Here is a 15,258-nt window from a genome sequence, read left to right on the forward strand (position 1 = left end):
AACCTTAGAAATATGAACTATAAGATTTCTAGAACAATGTCTTTTGGTGGGATGACACCAAAGTGTTAGACTATAACTCACAGCTATACAGTATAATAAAAACATCTAAACCAACAGTATTCAACCATGTTGGAGTCATTGGTCCAACACCAGAAGTTCTTTGGCTCTTTTTTAGTTATGTCCCTATTTCTACCATCCATCACCCCAAAGTGATTTTTGTTTCTAAGAACTGGATCAGAACCTCCATCTGAAGTTGGTTTCATTTGCGTTTTCCTGTTTCTCTGTCTGCTTCCAGCTATCGGTGAGCCTGTCAGGCTGGAATGGTTCAACCCTCTGGGTGAGCGCATCGTAAGCAGCAAACGGATGAACTTGCAGACGGAGGCGTCCCGATCCCGACTCATCATCTACAACGCCATCATCGAGGACGCGGGGATCTACCGCTGCCAGGCCACCGATGCCAGCGGCCACACGGAGGAGGCGTCGGTGGTGCTCGAAATCTACCGTAAGTTTCGCCTGTTACCATGCAACCGCACTTCACAGCAACCTGCAGATGCTCCACGCTGGCCTCCTGGGGAGAGTCAGACACGAATAGAATAAAGCTTTGAAATTAGGTTTTGATCACAGCTGATTCATATTCTCATCTGCACCACAAGCTGTTAAGGATGCCCCTGAACTTGAGGTCCACGTGTGCCTGTGGCTCCTGTGAATCTGTGTTGATGATTAAAGGATAATCATCAGCGATGCCTACGGGACTCGGATCCTGCCAGGCTTAATGAGAGACCTGGCACTTTGTCTAACCTGCCTTTGTGGCCCATTGATGTTATGAGGCAGGGGGTCACTCCATCGCTACGGAGACTCTCCTACATGCAAGCAGTCAGTTTCCTGCCCTTTGCTCATTGAGCGCATAATGAAGCCAAACCCTTAAAGGGAACCAAACTTTTCATACTTCCACTTCTGAAAACAGCCTTAGCCCTTAAACAAACACAATATGTTAAAGTTTTTTGGTGTCTGGAAAATGAGAAGTTTCAAAAGCCTCAGAATGTAACGTCACAAATCAGCAGGTACTGCCCATTACCTAGCAACCCCAAGCTGAGCTCCAAAATGTTTGGTCAACTGCTTTTACCACTGTATGCGCTGTACAATGGCTGCTGGAAAAGACAAGTGTTTTGTTGTCTTGGTTGTGCAGGAGGCTCTTTCTAAGATGTTCAGTTGTGTGATTGAGTCTGTTTTTCAGCCATTTTCATGTGCAAGTGTAAATGTTGAGTTGGGGGGCGTGGCCAGCAGCAGCCTATTTGGATTTAAAGTGACAGAGGCCCTAAAACATCTCATTCTGAAATAAACTAATTCATTACCTAAGAACGATTTTGTGCCAAAAATGTAATTAGCATGTTTTGTATCACCCATAAATCTTTCCTAACCTATTCAAGGAAACATAATAGGTCACTTTTAATTAATTTGTGTCATCAAAGTCAGTGGACGGGGCTATTGATGCTGCAGTCAACCAATCAGATATGAATCTATTTCCCTATAATTCAAATCAGTTTTGTGTATAAATTTACAACAAATGTCATCTCTTGGTACTTTTCAAAAAAATAATTTCAATTCTCAATTAATTATCTAAAGGAAACCCAGCAGATTGCATTGAGCCATTGATTTAATAAACTATATCATATCAGATGTGTTTTTTTTTTTTTTGCAAATAAATAATCGACATATTTTTAACTTTGAAATTACATTCATTTTGTCACCTCTGGCCTTCCGTAGAGTCCATTTCTGAAGCCACTTGAAGGCATAAATCATAAAAGGATTTAAGATTCTTTAACATAAGCCCATAAATTGCTACATTTCACACTCTGCACAGCTGAATATATAACATTTGAGCGCTTACATCCTTGAAATGACCCGACCTTAACTGGAAAAAGGAGTAAAAAAAGAACACACTCATTCCTGTTCAAAGCCAGAAACATGTGATGAATTAACAATAAAGCACAAGATTTCCTCACTGAGAAATTACCCAGTGAGTCCTGTGATGGGACTGACTAAATACCCTTGTGCATGTTCAGGAGACAACACCAAGTTTAATTAGAGGAAACGTCAAAAGTACGAGGATTAACTCCAGGGAAACCGACACGTTCGCATGCGCTCTGGAAATCATCACCTGCTGCGCTGCTGTCTTCCCTTCCTCTCCCAGAGAAGCATTAGCTGAGACATCACAGCCTCAATCCCACCTGCCGCCGCTCAGTCATAGCCTCATTCTCCGCATAACCAGCCCCGCTGTTTCCTTGGCAACCGAGCACCGCTCGTGCGCAGCCCCGTGGCGTGGGCTTCATGAGCAGAATGCGAATGAAGAGCCCTGCTGAAGCCGGAGCCCGCCGTCCCGCCTGCGCTCCTGGGTGGACCTGCTGGTCTGCAGCGTGTTGGACAGAACAATCTGACCTCAGGGTTAAAGTACACACACACGCACCTTTCCACACACACACACACACACGCACGCACACACACACACACACTCCAGGTCCACCCTCCAAATTATTGATTTCATCAACTTCCATGTTTGTGAAATGCAGTGAGTTCCAGCATGTCGTCGTTACAGAGAGGCCAGTCCAGGGAAATTTTCCTGACACATATAAGGTTCATACTGGAGCTTTTAGATCCTTGAAAATGCTTGTTTAATCAAAAAATGTTCTCGTTTTTGGCAGAAATTCACTCCTTTTTTACACTGTTTTTTAGATTCCCTTTCATGTTTTGGATCTACAAAACATATGAGCTAGTTTTTCTTTTAGGTTATCTTGCCCTGCAATTTTTTTTTGAATCTACAATTTTGGCCCACATGATAAAAAGCCCCCGATTTAGGTGTGAAGTTCTTGAAAGTGCTTGATATTCTAACTGCACAGTTTTGTAATGAATGCAATCTAAAATGTGAAAAGTCTAAATTTGGAAAACGTTATTTACGATATAATTTGGCAACTGGAATATTGACATGTCAGTTTTGATTTGATAAGTAAAACCAGGCGTGTTACTGTTTGTGTTTTAGGGGATTGGTGATGTGATCCTGTGAAGAAGCAAAAGAAGCAACATGGTTGTTATGTCATGGTGTCGAAAGTGAAGGAAAATAAATATAATATTGGTAAATATCAGCCGTAACAGCAGTGATGATATTAGACTTTGATATTGGCCCAGATCATCAAATCGGTGCATCAGGTTTTGTAGAGATTTGACCAGAATCTCTACAAAGATTTTATTTCCAACCAGCTGCGCTTCAGTGTAGCTCCAGTTTTAAATCAGACAAGTTATTTTTTTGACTTCTTTCATCGCCAAGTTTTTTCACTTTTTCTTTCGTATTTGACTAAAGTGCTTGGTAGGCATATTTTCCAAACGCATCATCAGAGTCCAGATGTGTTTGGAGGGAAACTGGCTGATATAAGGTGTTTAACTTCAGTGTTTCTGCGAACAGGAGAGCAGAAACTCTGCTGAGCGTTTCCTCATTTTGCTGATGTCAAGTCTGCAGCAGCGCGTTTCTCCAGAGACGATTTTCCCTTTCAGATTCTCTTGTCGAGCAACGTGACTACAAAAGGAAGCAGGAAATGGATACAAACAGAGTAAATAACTGACAGCAGAAGTATTCAAACTTTACAGAAGAAGAAATGAGGAGCCTCTTTTTTTTTCTTTTTTTTTTTTGGAAATGAGCAAAGAGCGGCTGAGGGAATGATGAGAGCGGAGTGAATGACAGAAACATGCACAGGCATCCTTGAAGTTAATGAAGACGGTGAGATTCCAGACACGTCGCCGGGCGGAGGGTGCAGTCGGGGAGCGAAAGCTCATTTTAGGGAGCCGCCTGGTATAAATCACCCAGCTGAAATGCTAATGCCGGAGCCTCGCTAACGGAGAAGACTGATAGGAGAGCCGCCACTGATTTATTCACGCCTTCATGATGCGCCACGCAGGTGATGGCATGCGGCTGCGGCGCCGGCAGAGCCATCTTTGGCCCGCATCAGAGGCGCTGATGAGGCCTGGAGACGGATCTGCTGCTGCTTAGCGGGAAGCTCTTCAATCGCTGAAGAGGCTCCGCAGAACCAGAATGTCTGGGTTTCATTTCATCAGGGGCTTTTCTTTCATCCCTGCTGTATTTGTTCAGTACATGCAGCTCTGTGAAAAAATTAGGACACCCTAAATCACGTTTAGGTGATTACTAAGAACTTTTCACTTTTTTAGTAGTTTTATATCGTGAAAAGAAAAAGATTTCACTTAAAAAAATTAAACTAAATACTTAAAATACGTCTTCTAGCTGCAGCAAATGGCTTCTCTTCGTTAAGAGAAGCCATTTGCTTCTCTTAACGAAGCCTTGCAGCCTTCTCTCTAACATCAGTTTGATCTCAAGTCTGGACTTTGACTAGGCCTCCACTTGTGTTTGTGTCACTTTTTTCAGTAGACAGATGATTAACAGAGGTTGGAAGAATAAAAACAACAAGATTCCATTAAGTATTCAGTTTTTCTATTAAGAAATGCTCATCCTGATTTTTAATCTGTTAAAGAAAGTGATTTTTGTAGATAAACACCAAAAAATAATCTTGTTTCATAAAAGACATCTATATAAATGTGGGAATATTTTTAATGTTTTTTGGCATTTTCAGTGTTTTTCAGTGTTTGAAAGAATCTTAATGAGATCTGGGCTTTGACTAGGCCCATTACGTGGGATTCTTTAATTGTCTGGTTTGTTTTGGACCTTGTCATGTTGCAGATTGAATTACAGTGCTTTTTTTTCTTTCTTTTTTTTTTTTTTACATTTCAAAGACTTTTTGAAAGGGCTTTTCTTCAATTTTTCTCCACATAAAATCTGGTGATTAAATATCAATTTATCCAGACATGTTTTTTACTTTATAACAACTTCAGATCCGTAGCATTTGTTAAATGTGTGTTTTTGTTTGGCTCCACAGAGAAACTGACGTTCCGGGATGTAAAGTCGCCGCAGGAGTTCAGGCACGGCGAGACGGCGGAGGTGGTGTGTGATGTCATCAGCTCGCCGGTACCGGTGGTGGTTTGGTACTACCAGGACAAAGAGATCACAGAGGAGCACCGCAGTGAGTTATCGCCACTTTCTGACTCACTTTGATTGACCTTTTTGTTTCGTTTTGCTCTTTTTACTAGAAGGGAATGTAAGGTTTTCCCATAATTTGTGAGCAAGCTTAATTTAAAATGCTGCTCTAAGTTTGTATCTGCTTACAGGAAACAGTGGAAACATATTTGGCAGCCGTAATTTGTTAGAAATTAGCAAATTATTGGTGAAATGAAGCTTGTTCTTACCAGATTAACTTTGTGCTCACAAACAACATCTTGGTGGTCTGGCTGTCGACTCCCTGCTCCAGTATTGGCTAAAGCCATAAGAGATACTGTTTTGTTTTCTGATCCATTCACTTCTAGTTTTTGTCTCCTTGTTTTGTTAGCCAAGCAGGAATGTATTCTCTCTATCCTATATTTTATGTATTTATTTAACTCCCTCTTACATTTTTATTGATCATTTTATAGCAAAAGTGCTTGCCATATCATTTTTCTCTGTCTGTAATATTTGTTCAAACATCCCTGCAGCACATTTCCACTAAAAAAAGGTTTTTATCTCTCAAATAAACAAAATGTTGCGATATTTTCAGAAAGTGAAACTCATAATTAGAAACTGTGTTTTATTTATGTTCAATTCTTACAAGATTTTATGTTTTCTGGCTCCAAAATGTGATTATTAATGTCTTTTGCACTTAACAGCAATTTTGCCGCCTTGCAGAAATGGAGAATGCGACAAAAGTTGAATCGCTGAGTGCATTAAAAACTGGAGCAAAACGTACCAGCTAAAGCCACAACAATCGTATCTAATGCTGCGGCCGGGTTATTTTCATTTGGCAAATATTTTCCTTCTTGGTTTGTGTTCAGCCAGCGGATCAGCTGTAACTTGCCAAGAAATTTGCAGCTTACAGCTTGTCCGATCTGCAGGGAAATAGCTGTCATTTTCAGCACCTCACAATTTAGATTTGGAGCTGTGATAACCATGGAAATAACATTACAGACTGGGTTACCAGGCGGCGCTGGTTATTCTAATAATTTGGACCATAAAAGTTGTAAGAAGAGCCATTATCAGAGGAACTGAACCTAAATGTTTGAATATCAAGTGAAGAAATGCTCAGGAGCGCCGATCTTGTTTCATCTCATTGAAAACGTGCCAAAAACTCAGTTCTCTAGGAAATGCTTTTCCCTTCCTTTGTGTTGGATTCACAATGAGACAAGGGTATAAAAATCTACGGATAGAAACCCAATGGAGGAGGCATCTAATTTGGACAGAGCCCGTGTTAACAAGCCTCTGTGAGAGGATGGATTATGGAGCTGCTGGATGGGTGACATTCAAAGGCGCCGCTTCCCCGTGAGATTAAAAACACACCAGAAAAACATGGAAAAAATACATAAAAACAGTGGAGAAATGCGTGTTTTTATCCTGTACTGCCAATTCTCCATGGAAGATTTCACAGTCTCATTGTCAGCCCTCCTCTGTTCCCTTTAAGCAAAAGATGATTTATACCATTTATAGAGCTCTCCCTGGTAATCCCACCCTTTTTAGTTTTAACAGTGTTAAATATCAGGAGAATGGTCTACTTAATTTGCAAAGAAAAAGGAAGATGGAGGGAGAGGAGCACTCAAAGGAGGAATTCATTTTTAGTCATTTCCGTTCCTGTAAAATCAGTAATGCAGTGCGAACGGCGCTCATTATTTCATCTCCCCTCCTCCTTGATTTACAACTCTCTCCTCAAGAAAAAAAAGGCTCTGATTGGAAAGAGTGACCCTTTGAATCCTTGAATCTGTCACATTTTTAATTGAAATTCAAATCTTCTGTGACACTACAGTGATGAAAGCGCGTTTGTTTTTTCTTCTTCTTCTTCTTTAATCATTTCTCTCTAATTGTGATGCGGGGATATAAATATCTTTGCTGGGCAGAGCAGATAGAGGCCCAACAGAGCCGAGCTGTAATTGCTAGAGTTTATCTGTCTGGACGTTATCAGGTAAATGAGCTGCGGCTCAGACTGACAGGCTGACTGCGTTGGACTGGAGATGGCATTTTCCTCCTGCTCCTCTTACGCTGCCGTTGTTTTGTTTTCTCCTCTCCTGTCGACCCGTGAAGGCAGGTTCCAGGTGCTGCCGAACAACAACCTGCAGATCCGCCAGGTGACCAAGGCGGACGAGGGCGTCTACCGCTGCGAGGCCAGCGTGGAGGCCAGAGGGGAGATCGACTTTGTGGACATAGCCGTGGTCGTCAACGGTGAGTCTGATCGTTTAAACTGCTGCTTTTATGCCATGTAGTTCTTACATTTTTAGCTTTTTAGATAACTAACATTCTGGGGGGGCTGGTTCCCCACCTAAAGAGTGTGAAAGTAACAAATAACCACTAAAATCTGACCATTTCTGTATCTGTTCCCTCTGTACCATGCATTTTTGTCTTTTTTTAGCCGTTACAACTGTTTACTCCATTGTTAGCATGCTGTAACGTGTTTTTTCCGAGCCGTCTTTAAACGCAACATGAGCCCTAAGATGTGCTGATGTCTGTTATAATCATGGCAACAAACTTTGCACAGCTTTTACCCCGCAAACTTACCGAGTGAATTCAGTAATGCTGCTGACTAGCTATGTTAGCTAAACATGCTAGCTAACGTAGCATGATTAAGCTATGTTGAGCTTATTAAGAAGAATAGGCTACTATTTTTGTTATTTATGTTCAAATGAGTAACTTTTTGGGTAAAAGGTACTTTTAAGAGTAGTTTTACTGCTCTGTACTTTTTTCTTTTACTTGAGTAATATTACTATTGCTACCCTTACTTGGGTAGATTGATTTTGCATTTAAAAAAAAAAAAATCCAGAGATTGGAAACATTAGATTTTTGCAACATATGAGCTAAATCCCTTTGGAGCTGGGGGGAAAAAGAAGGAAAGTGAGTTATTCCTCCCTTTTCAGGATGACTTTGTAGCATGATTGAGCTATGATTGCTATGCTAAGTTATTTTAATCGGCGCTAGTTTGTCTAGAAAGTCCGATTTGATTGGAAAGATGCAGGAAGCAGGAAGTGGGCTACAATGCCGTGCATTCTGGGTACAAAATAAATAAAGCCACAACAAACGTGAGCGCCTAGCATTAGTGGGAGAAATGATTCCAGGCTTTTTGCCAAAGACAAATAACCACCAAAATCTGACACCACTCCATTTTCATTTACATTTCATGTCTTCTTTGGAGGTCTTTGTATCACTTCCTTCAGTGGTTCTTGGTGCAGCGCCCCCACAGGTGAGGAGGGGAACAAGAACAGTGTGAAAATAACAAATGTTGCAGTTTTAGTCCCCAATCAAACTGAGTCTTCTGAACTACCAGGTGTGAAAACATGCTTGAATTACACTCATCTCCCACAGATACAACAGGTTGATTATTTAAAATCACAAATGCCGACTTTAGCCAATCAATTCAATGCACCAGAGTTCTGTCAATAGTTCAAGGTACTGATGGTTCTTTAGACCCACTTTGAGCCTCATAAACTGGTTTCTTGGACATGACTGTATCATAACATCCAGAGTTGGTAGAGGAGACGTCAGGAGGGTTGGCCAGCCAATCAGAAGCACAGTTGGCAAAATGGCTAATCCTGATTCTCCATCAACTTTGACTAGTATATTTAATATCTGTGACTAAATTTAGACGCCAGATTCACTTTGCACCAGTTGGTTAAAGGATGAATCGACTAAATAGAGCCAATCAGTGAAAACCAGAGTGACTGTCCAATTTTTTTATGTGTTGAACAAATGTTTTGCTTGTTAACTAAAACATCGATGATGATTCCAACTTTAGAGCACCACCAGGTGTTTGTGTTTGACAAGATCACTGGCACAAATCTCAACACAATCATAAAAAATGATCCTGATCTGAAAATCAGGATGAAGAATCAACAAAATAAGTCTGTCACAGCAGTGTTGGAATATGTAGTTAAAAAAAAAAAAAAAAAAAAAAAGCTGCACAGCTGGTCTTTGTCTCCTCGATTCGGATAAACCAACAAAAACATCCATCTGGATTCCAGGCACATACGTGCTCCTCTTCGCACAGTGCCAGCAGATTGACGCGCATTAGGGACCAGGCTCCCTCTGCATACGCAAGTTGTTTTGGTTCTCCTGTTTTTCTAAACTCAACATGAATCGTTGCTTTTGTTCAGGTGGCCGAGGTTAAAGGTGCAATAATGAAACAAGGGCAGAGGAAAAGCAGCGATGGTTCTCACTGCACGATGAAACTGTCGGCTTGGTTTCAGGGTTCCTGTGGATGCTCCACGTCCTTGAGTTTTAATCAGGTGTTTTCAAGGTTTGGAAAGTGCTTGATATTCAAACTGCACAGTTTTGTAACGTTGGATTAAAAGCCTGAATTTGGAAAACGTTATTTACAGTTGAAACACAGACACTTTTCTTACTGACTGAAGTTAAATCAGACTCTTCTTGGTTTTTCTTAGTTAGAATAACAAAATTATTTTAAGTTACAAAATGCTAGAACATTTTTAACATTTTTTAAAATTATTTCTTTAAAATATTTTTAAAAATGTTCAAAAATATATTAAAATGTTTTTGTAAATATTTTTAAAATAATATCGCAAAAATACTTTTTGAATATTTAACATTTTGAAATATTTAAAAATACATTTAAAAACATTGAAATATTTTTTAATATTTTAAAGATATTTCCAAATATTTTAAAAATATTTTTTAATATTGAAAATTATTTTAAAAAATATTTTAAAGATATATTTTAAAATGTCTAAATATTAAAAATATAAATATTTTAAAAATATTTTAGAGATATTTAAAAAAGTATTTTTTTAAATATCTAATTCATCTGTGTAATTTAAAAAGTTGGCTTATATTTTAGATGTTAAAAATAATTAAAATGATATTTTTTGTTAAATTGGTGTTTTCTTCTCAGACCTTTCAGGTGCGTTGGATGTGATTTCAAAACATAAATCTGAATCCTTTGACTCTGCCTAAAATATACATTTTTCATCACAATACATACTTAATAAAGGTAATAAATGATGTCATAAAACAGTAAATTAAAACTTTAGCTCCAAATGCTTGAAAAGACAAAACATAAGCCTGAGTACTTTGACCTGGAAGTAGATCTATCCAGAGGTCTGGATGATCTGCAGTTGGTTTAGTGGCTGTGAAATGACACAAACTCCTCCAGGTTTCTCCATTAGTTCACAATAGAGCCGTCGTCTCCTGCAGACTCACCCGGGTAAACTCACTTTCTGGCTCGCTTGCCTCTTAAGCTTCTATTAGTGCGACTTTTCTCTTCCCTTTCTTCTCCGACGCGGCTGAAAAATAAAATTAGTAATGGCGCCGGGTGCCGCGGTCCAGAAATCAATGGATGTCATTTTAATTTCCTCATTTGTTCTCATTTACGGTGAGTCACCTGAGACTGCCGGCTTGATTGAAATGTGATCTCACTAAAGCCACCAGCGTCTTGTAATGCTCCAACAGCTGCAATATTGTCTCTGCCTATGTAATTCTCTCACACTTAATGTAATAGCAGCGCGGGACCCAGCCCAAAAAAGTATGAATTGCATTTAATTTAGCACACCACTTACCTCACTTCTGTGGAAGATCCAATAAGCCTGCTCAATGAGGCGCAGCCCATTATTGCAGTGATGCAACACTTGCCATGTGGTGCTGCGATGGGACGGGCTGCAGGGCTCTGCTGAGCCCGCAGACACACTTGATAAACTCTCTCTGCCTCAGGAAGAAACTCTCTGCTCACCCCGTCTTGGAGGATGTTCGCCCTGCAGCTCCTCTGTTTAAACACCTGACGCTAACTGTTAGCTTTAAAACCTCACGGCTCACAGGTGTCCTCCGACGGCTTTTCATGTTGCCGCTTGTGAACTTTTTGGATAAGATTCCCTTTGTGAATTGTTAAATATTATCGGGTTTGCAGTGCAACAGCAAAGAGAGAAAAGGCCGAGCTGCTGAATGCTGACAACAAAACAGAAGAACAAAGTGTAGCTGGCTCCTCGCTTTCATGATCTCATCATTTCTCCTCTGTCAGATTTAGTTTTTATTCAACTGAATTTTGTTTGTTTTGCCTTTTTCTTCTCTGATGTAGATTTCGACCCATTACTGTTACCAAAAAACCACAAGTTTGCTCTTTGTTTCTTAAATATTTAAATGTAATGCATTGAAAGTGTCTGATTCTTAAACTTGATGTCTTTTTAAGTTACAAAAACAAAAATGATCTAATAAAATGATCCATGGATGGCGACAGGTGGTTTGTTTCTGAACGCACTTCTGACTTGATTCTTTGAAAAAAATATGTATTTCTTGCAAAAACAGACAAAATAATAACTGATAAGTTCTTATAATGTGGACGTGAAAGAGAGCTAACTTAATCTGATGCTACAAGTTCAAAAAAACTCAATCTGGATCTACAGGGAACATTTATATCATTTATAAATTGCAGGGGCCACAAATGGCCCTTGGGCCACACGTTGGAAACCCCTGGTGTAAAAGTTACTAAAGTAATCACATTTGAAAATTTAATAATTAAAGACTTAGCTTCCAGACTAGCTTAAGTACGGGCTAACTGCTTAAAAAACCTAAACTGATAAAATCTAATTCGACAAAATGCCAAAAGAATTTATGTCAAGTTCAAAATTTGAAGAAAACAAAATATCTATCATTTTGTGAAATTTCTGTAAATCATTGTGTATTAAACTAGTTTCAGAAAGTTATTTTATAAGCTTTTCTGTTATTTTTTAAATAGATGTTGGTGCTGCAGCACTGTAATGATTAATCCTCTTTTCCCAAGATATCTGCATAAAGCTGCAGGAGCGACGCTGCAGCCTCCGCTCCAGTCGCTAACGCCAACAGGCTTTGGCCAAACTTCCAGTCTGATCTGACAAAGTGAGCAATTGTTGCAGAAAAGCTTCCAGTCTTTTGATTTAATCAGGTCTGCCTCCAAACAGAAAAGGTCTGAGCGAGTGAGTGAAGCACCAAGCTGCTTCTTTTGGTGTTTTTCCTCCTACATGCCCATTTGTTTCTGGGGCAGCAGCTGCCCCCGGCCCAGAGGGGCTTTTAATTTAGCCTCTGGCATAAAGGTGTGCAGAGAGGGGTGATAATGGTGACATGCCTAGCAGAGACATTTACTTAAATGCCACAGGCTGTCATGGGGCACACAAACACGAGCCTCCTGCCTCAGCCTTGTAGGAAGTGGAAATATATCGTCATGGGGTCGGCTTCTCATTCATGCCTCATTTTACCTCCAGTGTGCAGCTTTTCAGGAATTAGGCGTTTTTATTTTCAGCCCAAAAGTCATTCACTCTTTTAAATTTAAAGTTACGGTTTAACCAAAACACTGAGGCGTATCATTAAAAGGGACGGTTTCCTCACCCACGAATTTGATCTTAGACTTGAGCTGTGACAGAAAACCACCCACAGAAAAACATTTAGCATTTAAATCAAGAACAAACAGCGATACTCAAGAAACAAGTGTACGATTGATGAACAATAGTTGACATTTTTGATGACTCAGTTGCCAATTATCAAATTTTAACAGCTTACAAAACATTTTGCATGTTAGAATGAATAATTGTCATGAATAAAGTCGCCTTTTGTAAAGGTAAACATGACTGTAATTATTGGCAGGGATGATAAAAATGATTTAATAAAAAAGATACTTCTGTATAGTCTACAAGAAAAGGTACAAGACAAAGTTGTGACCAAAGTTTGCAGTAGTTGTGCTGACTTTAGGTGACAGACGGGAGCTGAATCATGCAGGACAGGTGTCAAACTGAAGGCCTGGGGGCCAAATCTGGCCCGCCGTAGCTTATAATGTGGCCCTCTACACTCTCCACACATAAAATGAACAAATCACATTTTTTTCTGATTTTATTGCAAATTTTCCCAAATTTGATCAATAATCACTCAGTTGAATTGACTGTTGTCTCACTTGATGTCAAGTTATAGTCTGTAGTTGATACGGCGAGTAATAAAAAGTCACATTTAACATCATACATTAAAAATTGCTTACAAACATTTCTAAATCTACAATATTGATTGCAAAAAAGACTAAGATGATCACAAAATTCTGGAGAAACAGCGATTTATTGATATTTTAACAGTGTAATTGGTTTTATAAGTGTATTCTGGCACAAGTGGCCCTTTAAGAACATTCAGATTTTTGATACAACCCAAAATGAAACTGAGTTTGACTCCCTGATTGAGGATTTAAATCTGTTTCCATGGTAGCAGCTTTGTCTCTTCAAATAAAACCATGTTGTTGAGATGAAAATACTAAATATATTCTGGATAAACTTCAAGTGTTTACAATAAACCCAAAGAAGTATTTTGAAAAGCATTTATTGAAGTATGATAAGTGTGACCATGTTGGATGTTAGCATTAGCGTTAGCGTAGCTGAGCATGATTTAGTTTTTGATCAATCCTCCATCAATGTACCTTTGCAGCGGTGTCCAATGATTTTAAGATTTTCGTAGGATATGAATTTAAATCATTAATGTTCAGAGGTTTTTGTAAACTCTGCTTTCACCAGCAGTAACCTTGAGTTGGCAACAGACTCACATTTTGCATTCAGGCGTCGTATTTGTCCTGCTGGGTTTACTTTCCGGACCCTCAATTTGAATGTGGTTTATTAGAGGATGAGGTTAAAGCTGCAGACGTTGAATGAAAGAAAATAAACAGCTGAAAATGTGGCTAATCCATAAATGATATGACTTTATTCAGTAGGAGCACAAGGACACGTTTTCCTTACACCCTGCAGCTCCGTGTAGAACATTGTGTCGTGTTGCGAGAATGCGGTACAGTTTATCTAAGTATGTACTTGGATAATGAACAAACTTACATAAACTGTTTTCAGCCAGTGGTCCAGCATACAGAATTATAGCTGCTTATGTTTCCTTGGGGGACAATTATTGCTGTTGAGGACCAGACTGAGGGTCAAGAGAGAACGAGCTGTGGTCCTTCAGCAAACTCTGAAATCTAATTTTAAAATGACTGCAAGTAGGAAAACTTGGTTTGTCAAAACACAAACTGGTTGAATGATTTTGCTTTATTGAGAATATTTGTGTCCTTAAGAAAATGTAGGAGCGTCTGTTCTGGGAGCAGTAATTCAGGAGTTGGTGCATTAATCTAAAATCCATAATGTCGCAATCTGATGACTCACAGGTTGATGAAAGAGGATGAAAGTATTTTTGGTCTAGTTTGTAGAGAAAATAACTGATTACACTTTGAAATAAGACAAAACTTACAAATAACCTTTTAGAAATGTATAGATTCTTGTTTTAACCCTTGTAGTCCGAACACGTCGGCGATGATCCAGCCAAATTTGCATTGTAAAAATATCTTGTTATTAGTGAAACAATCTGCCAATAGAGCTTGTACTTTTTCATCAATATTAGGAAATTAGTGACTTAACACCAACTCAGAAGTTTTGTTTTCTCATCTCAAGTCTATTAAGATATTTGGTCTGTAAACTAGACTAAAACTTCTTGGTCACCTCAACTTGTGCGACACCATGAATTTTAAATTAATGCAGGAACTTCTGAAGAAGAAGAGACCAAAACTACTTGGCAACATTTTGCATTATTGCTGTGTAGATAGGAGTGACGTAATCTATTCGGATGTTTGTAAAAGTTGTAAAAGTCTGGTCACCAAAAAGTTAGTGATTCAGATTAAAACTATAAATTTCTGCTGGTAACTTTCCAAACCCGGCTCTGCCACGGCCGTGCTAACAGGAATCAATGTCCAGTCCAGTTTTTCAGACAAAGACGCCTTTAAAGTGGCGGTCACGCCTCAGCAGAGGTGAAGCCCAAAGAAACTCTGCTGCAACATCAGTTAACTTCTCAGCCTTTCTTCCTCCTTCGTCCTCCGGCAGAAACAGAAAAGAAAAACAGTATTTATGCCTCATTTTTCTCCCACCGGTTTGTCTGTATCCCCCGGCGCTGCAGCAGAGAACAATAAACAGTTTGCAGCTGATTGATAAAACATCTAGTCTGTTGCGCTCATTGACAAACTCGGGCCTCCCAGCCATCTCTTCTGTCTCTTTCTACTTGTGCTGTTTGACCGTTTCTCGCCTTTAGAGTTGATGAAGTTCCCAGGTGTCGCTAAACTCACAACCTGGAGCAGAGATTAAAGGAGAATTTAGCTACAGAAAAACTTATTTAGTGTTATTTTTTAACCTTTTCTTTGAATACACAATTTT

At 39.3% G+C, this 15,258-nt stretch overlaps 1 protein-coding gene across 1 annotated transcript in view; it reads left to right on the forward strand.

Moving 5' to 3' along the window:
* Positions 1–213: 213 nt before the first annotated feature.
* The window catches only part of ncam2 (neural cell adhesion molecule 2), a gene marked incomplete at its 5' end in the record, with an annotated part of 79,985 nt that continues 64,940 nt past the window's right edge, over positions 214–15,258 (forward strand). The window contains 3 exons of the mRNA XM_015053791.1: positions 214–502; positions 4,935–5,078; positions 7,157–7,294. Of these exons, the coding sequence (XP_014909277.1) occupies positions 214–502; positions 4,935–5,078; positions 7,157–7,294 (571 nt within the window). The remainder of the gene's footprint in view (positions 503–4,934; positions 5,079–7,156; positions 7,295–15,258) is intronic.

Source organism: Poecilia latipinna, unplaced genomic scaffold, assembly GCF_001443285.1.
Source record: "Poecilia latipinna isolate Pla-1442-1.1 unplaced genomic scaffold, P_latipinna-1.0 Scaffold1202, whole genome shotgun sequence".
In the NCBI taxonomy this organism is placed as follows: Eukaryota; Metazoa; Chordata; class Actinopteri; order Cyprinodontiformes; family Poeciliidae; genus Poecilia; species Poecilia latipinna.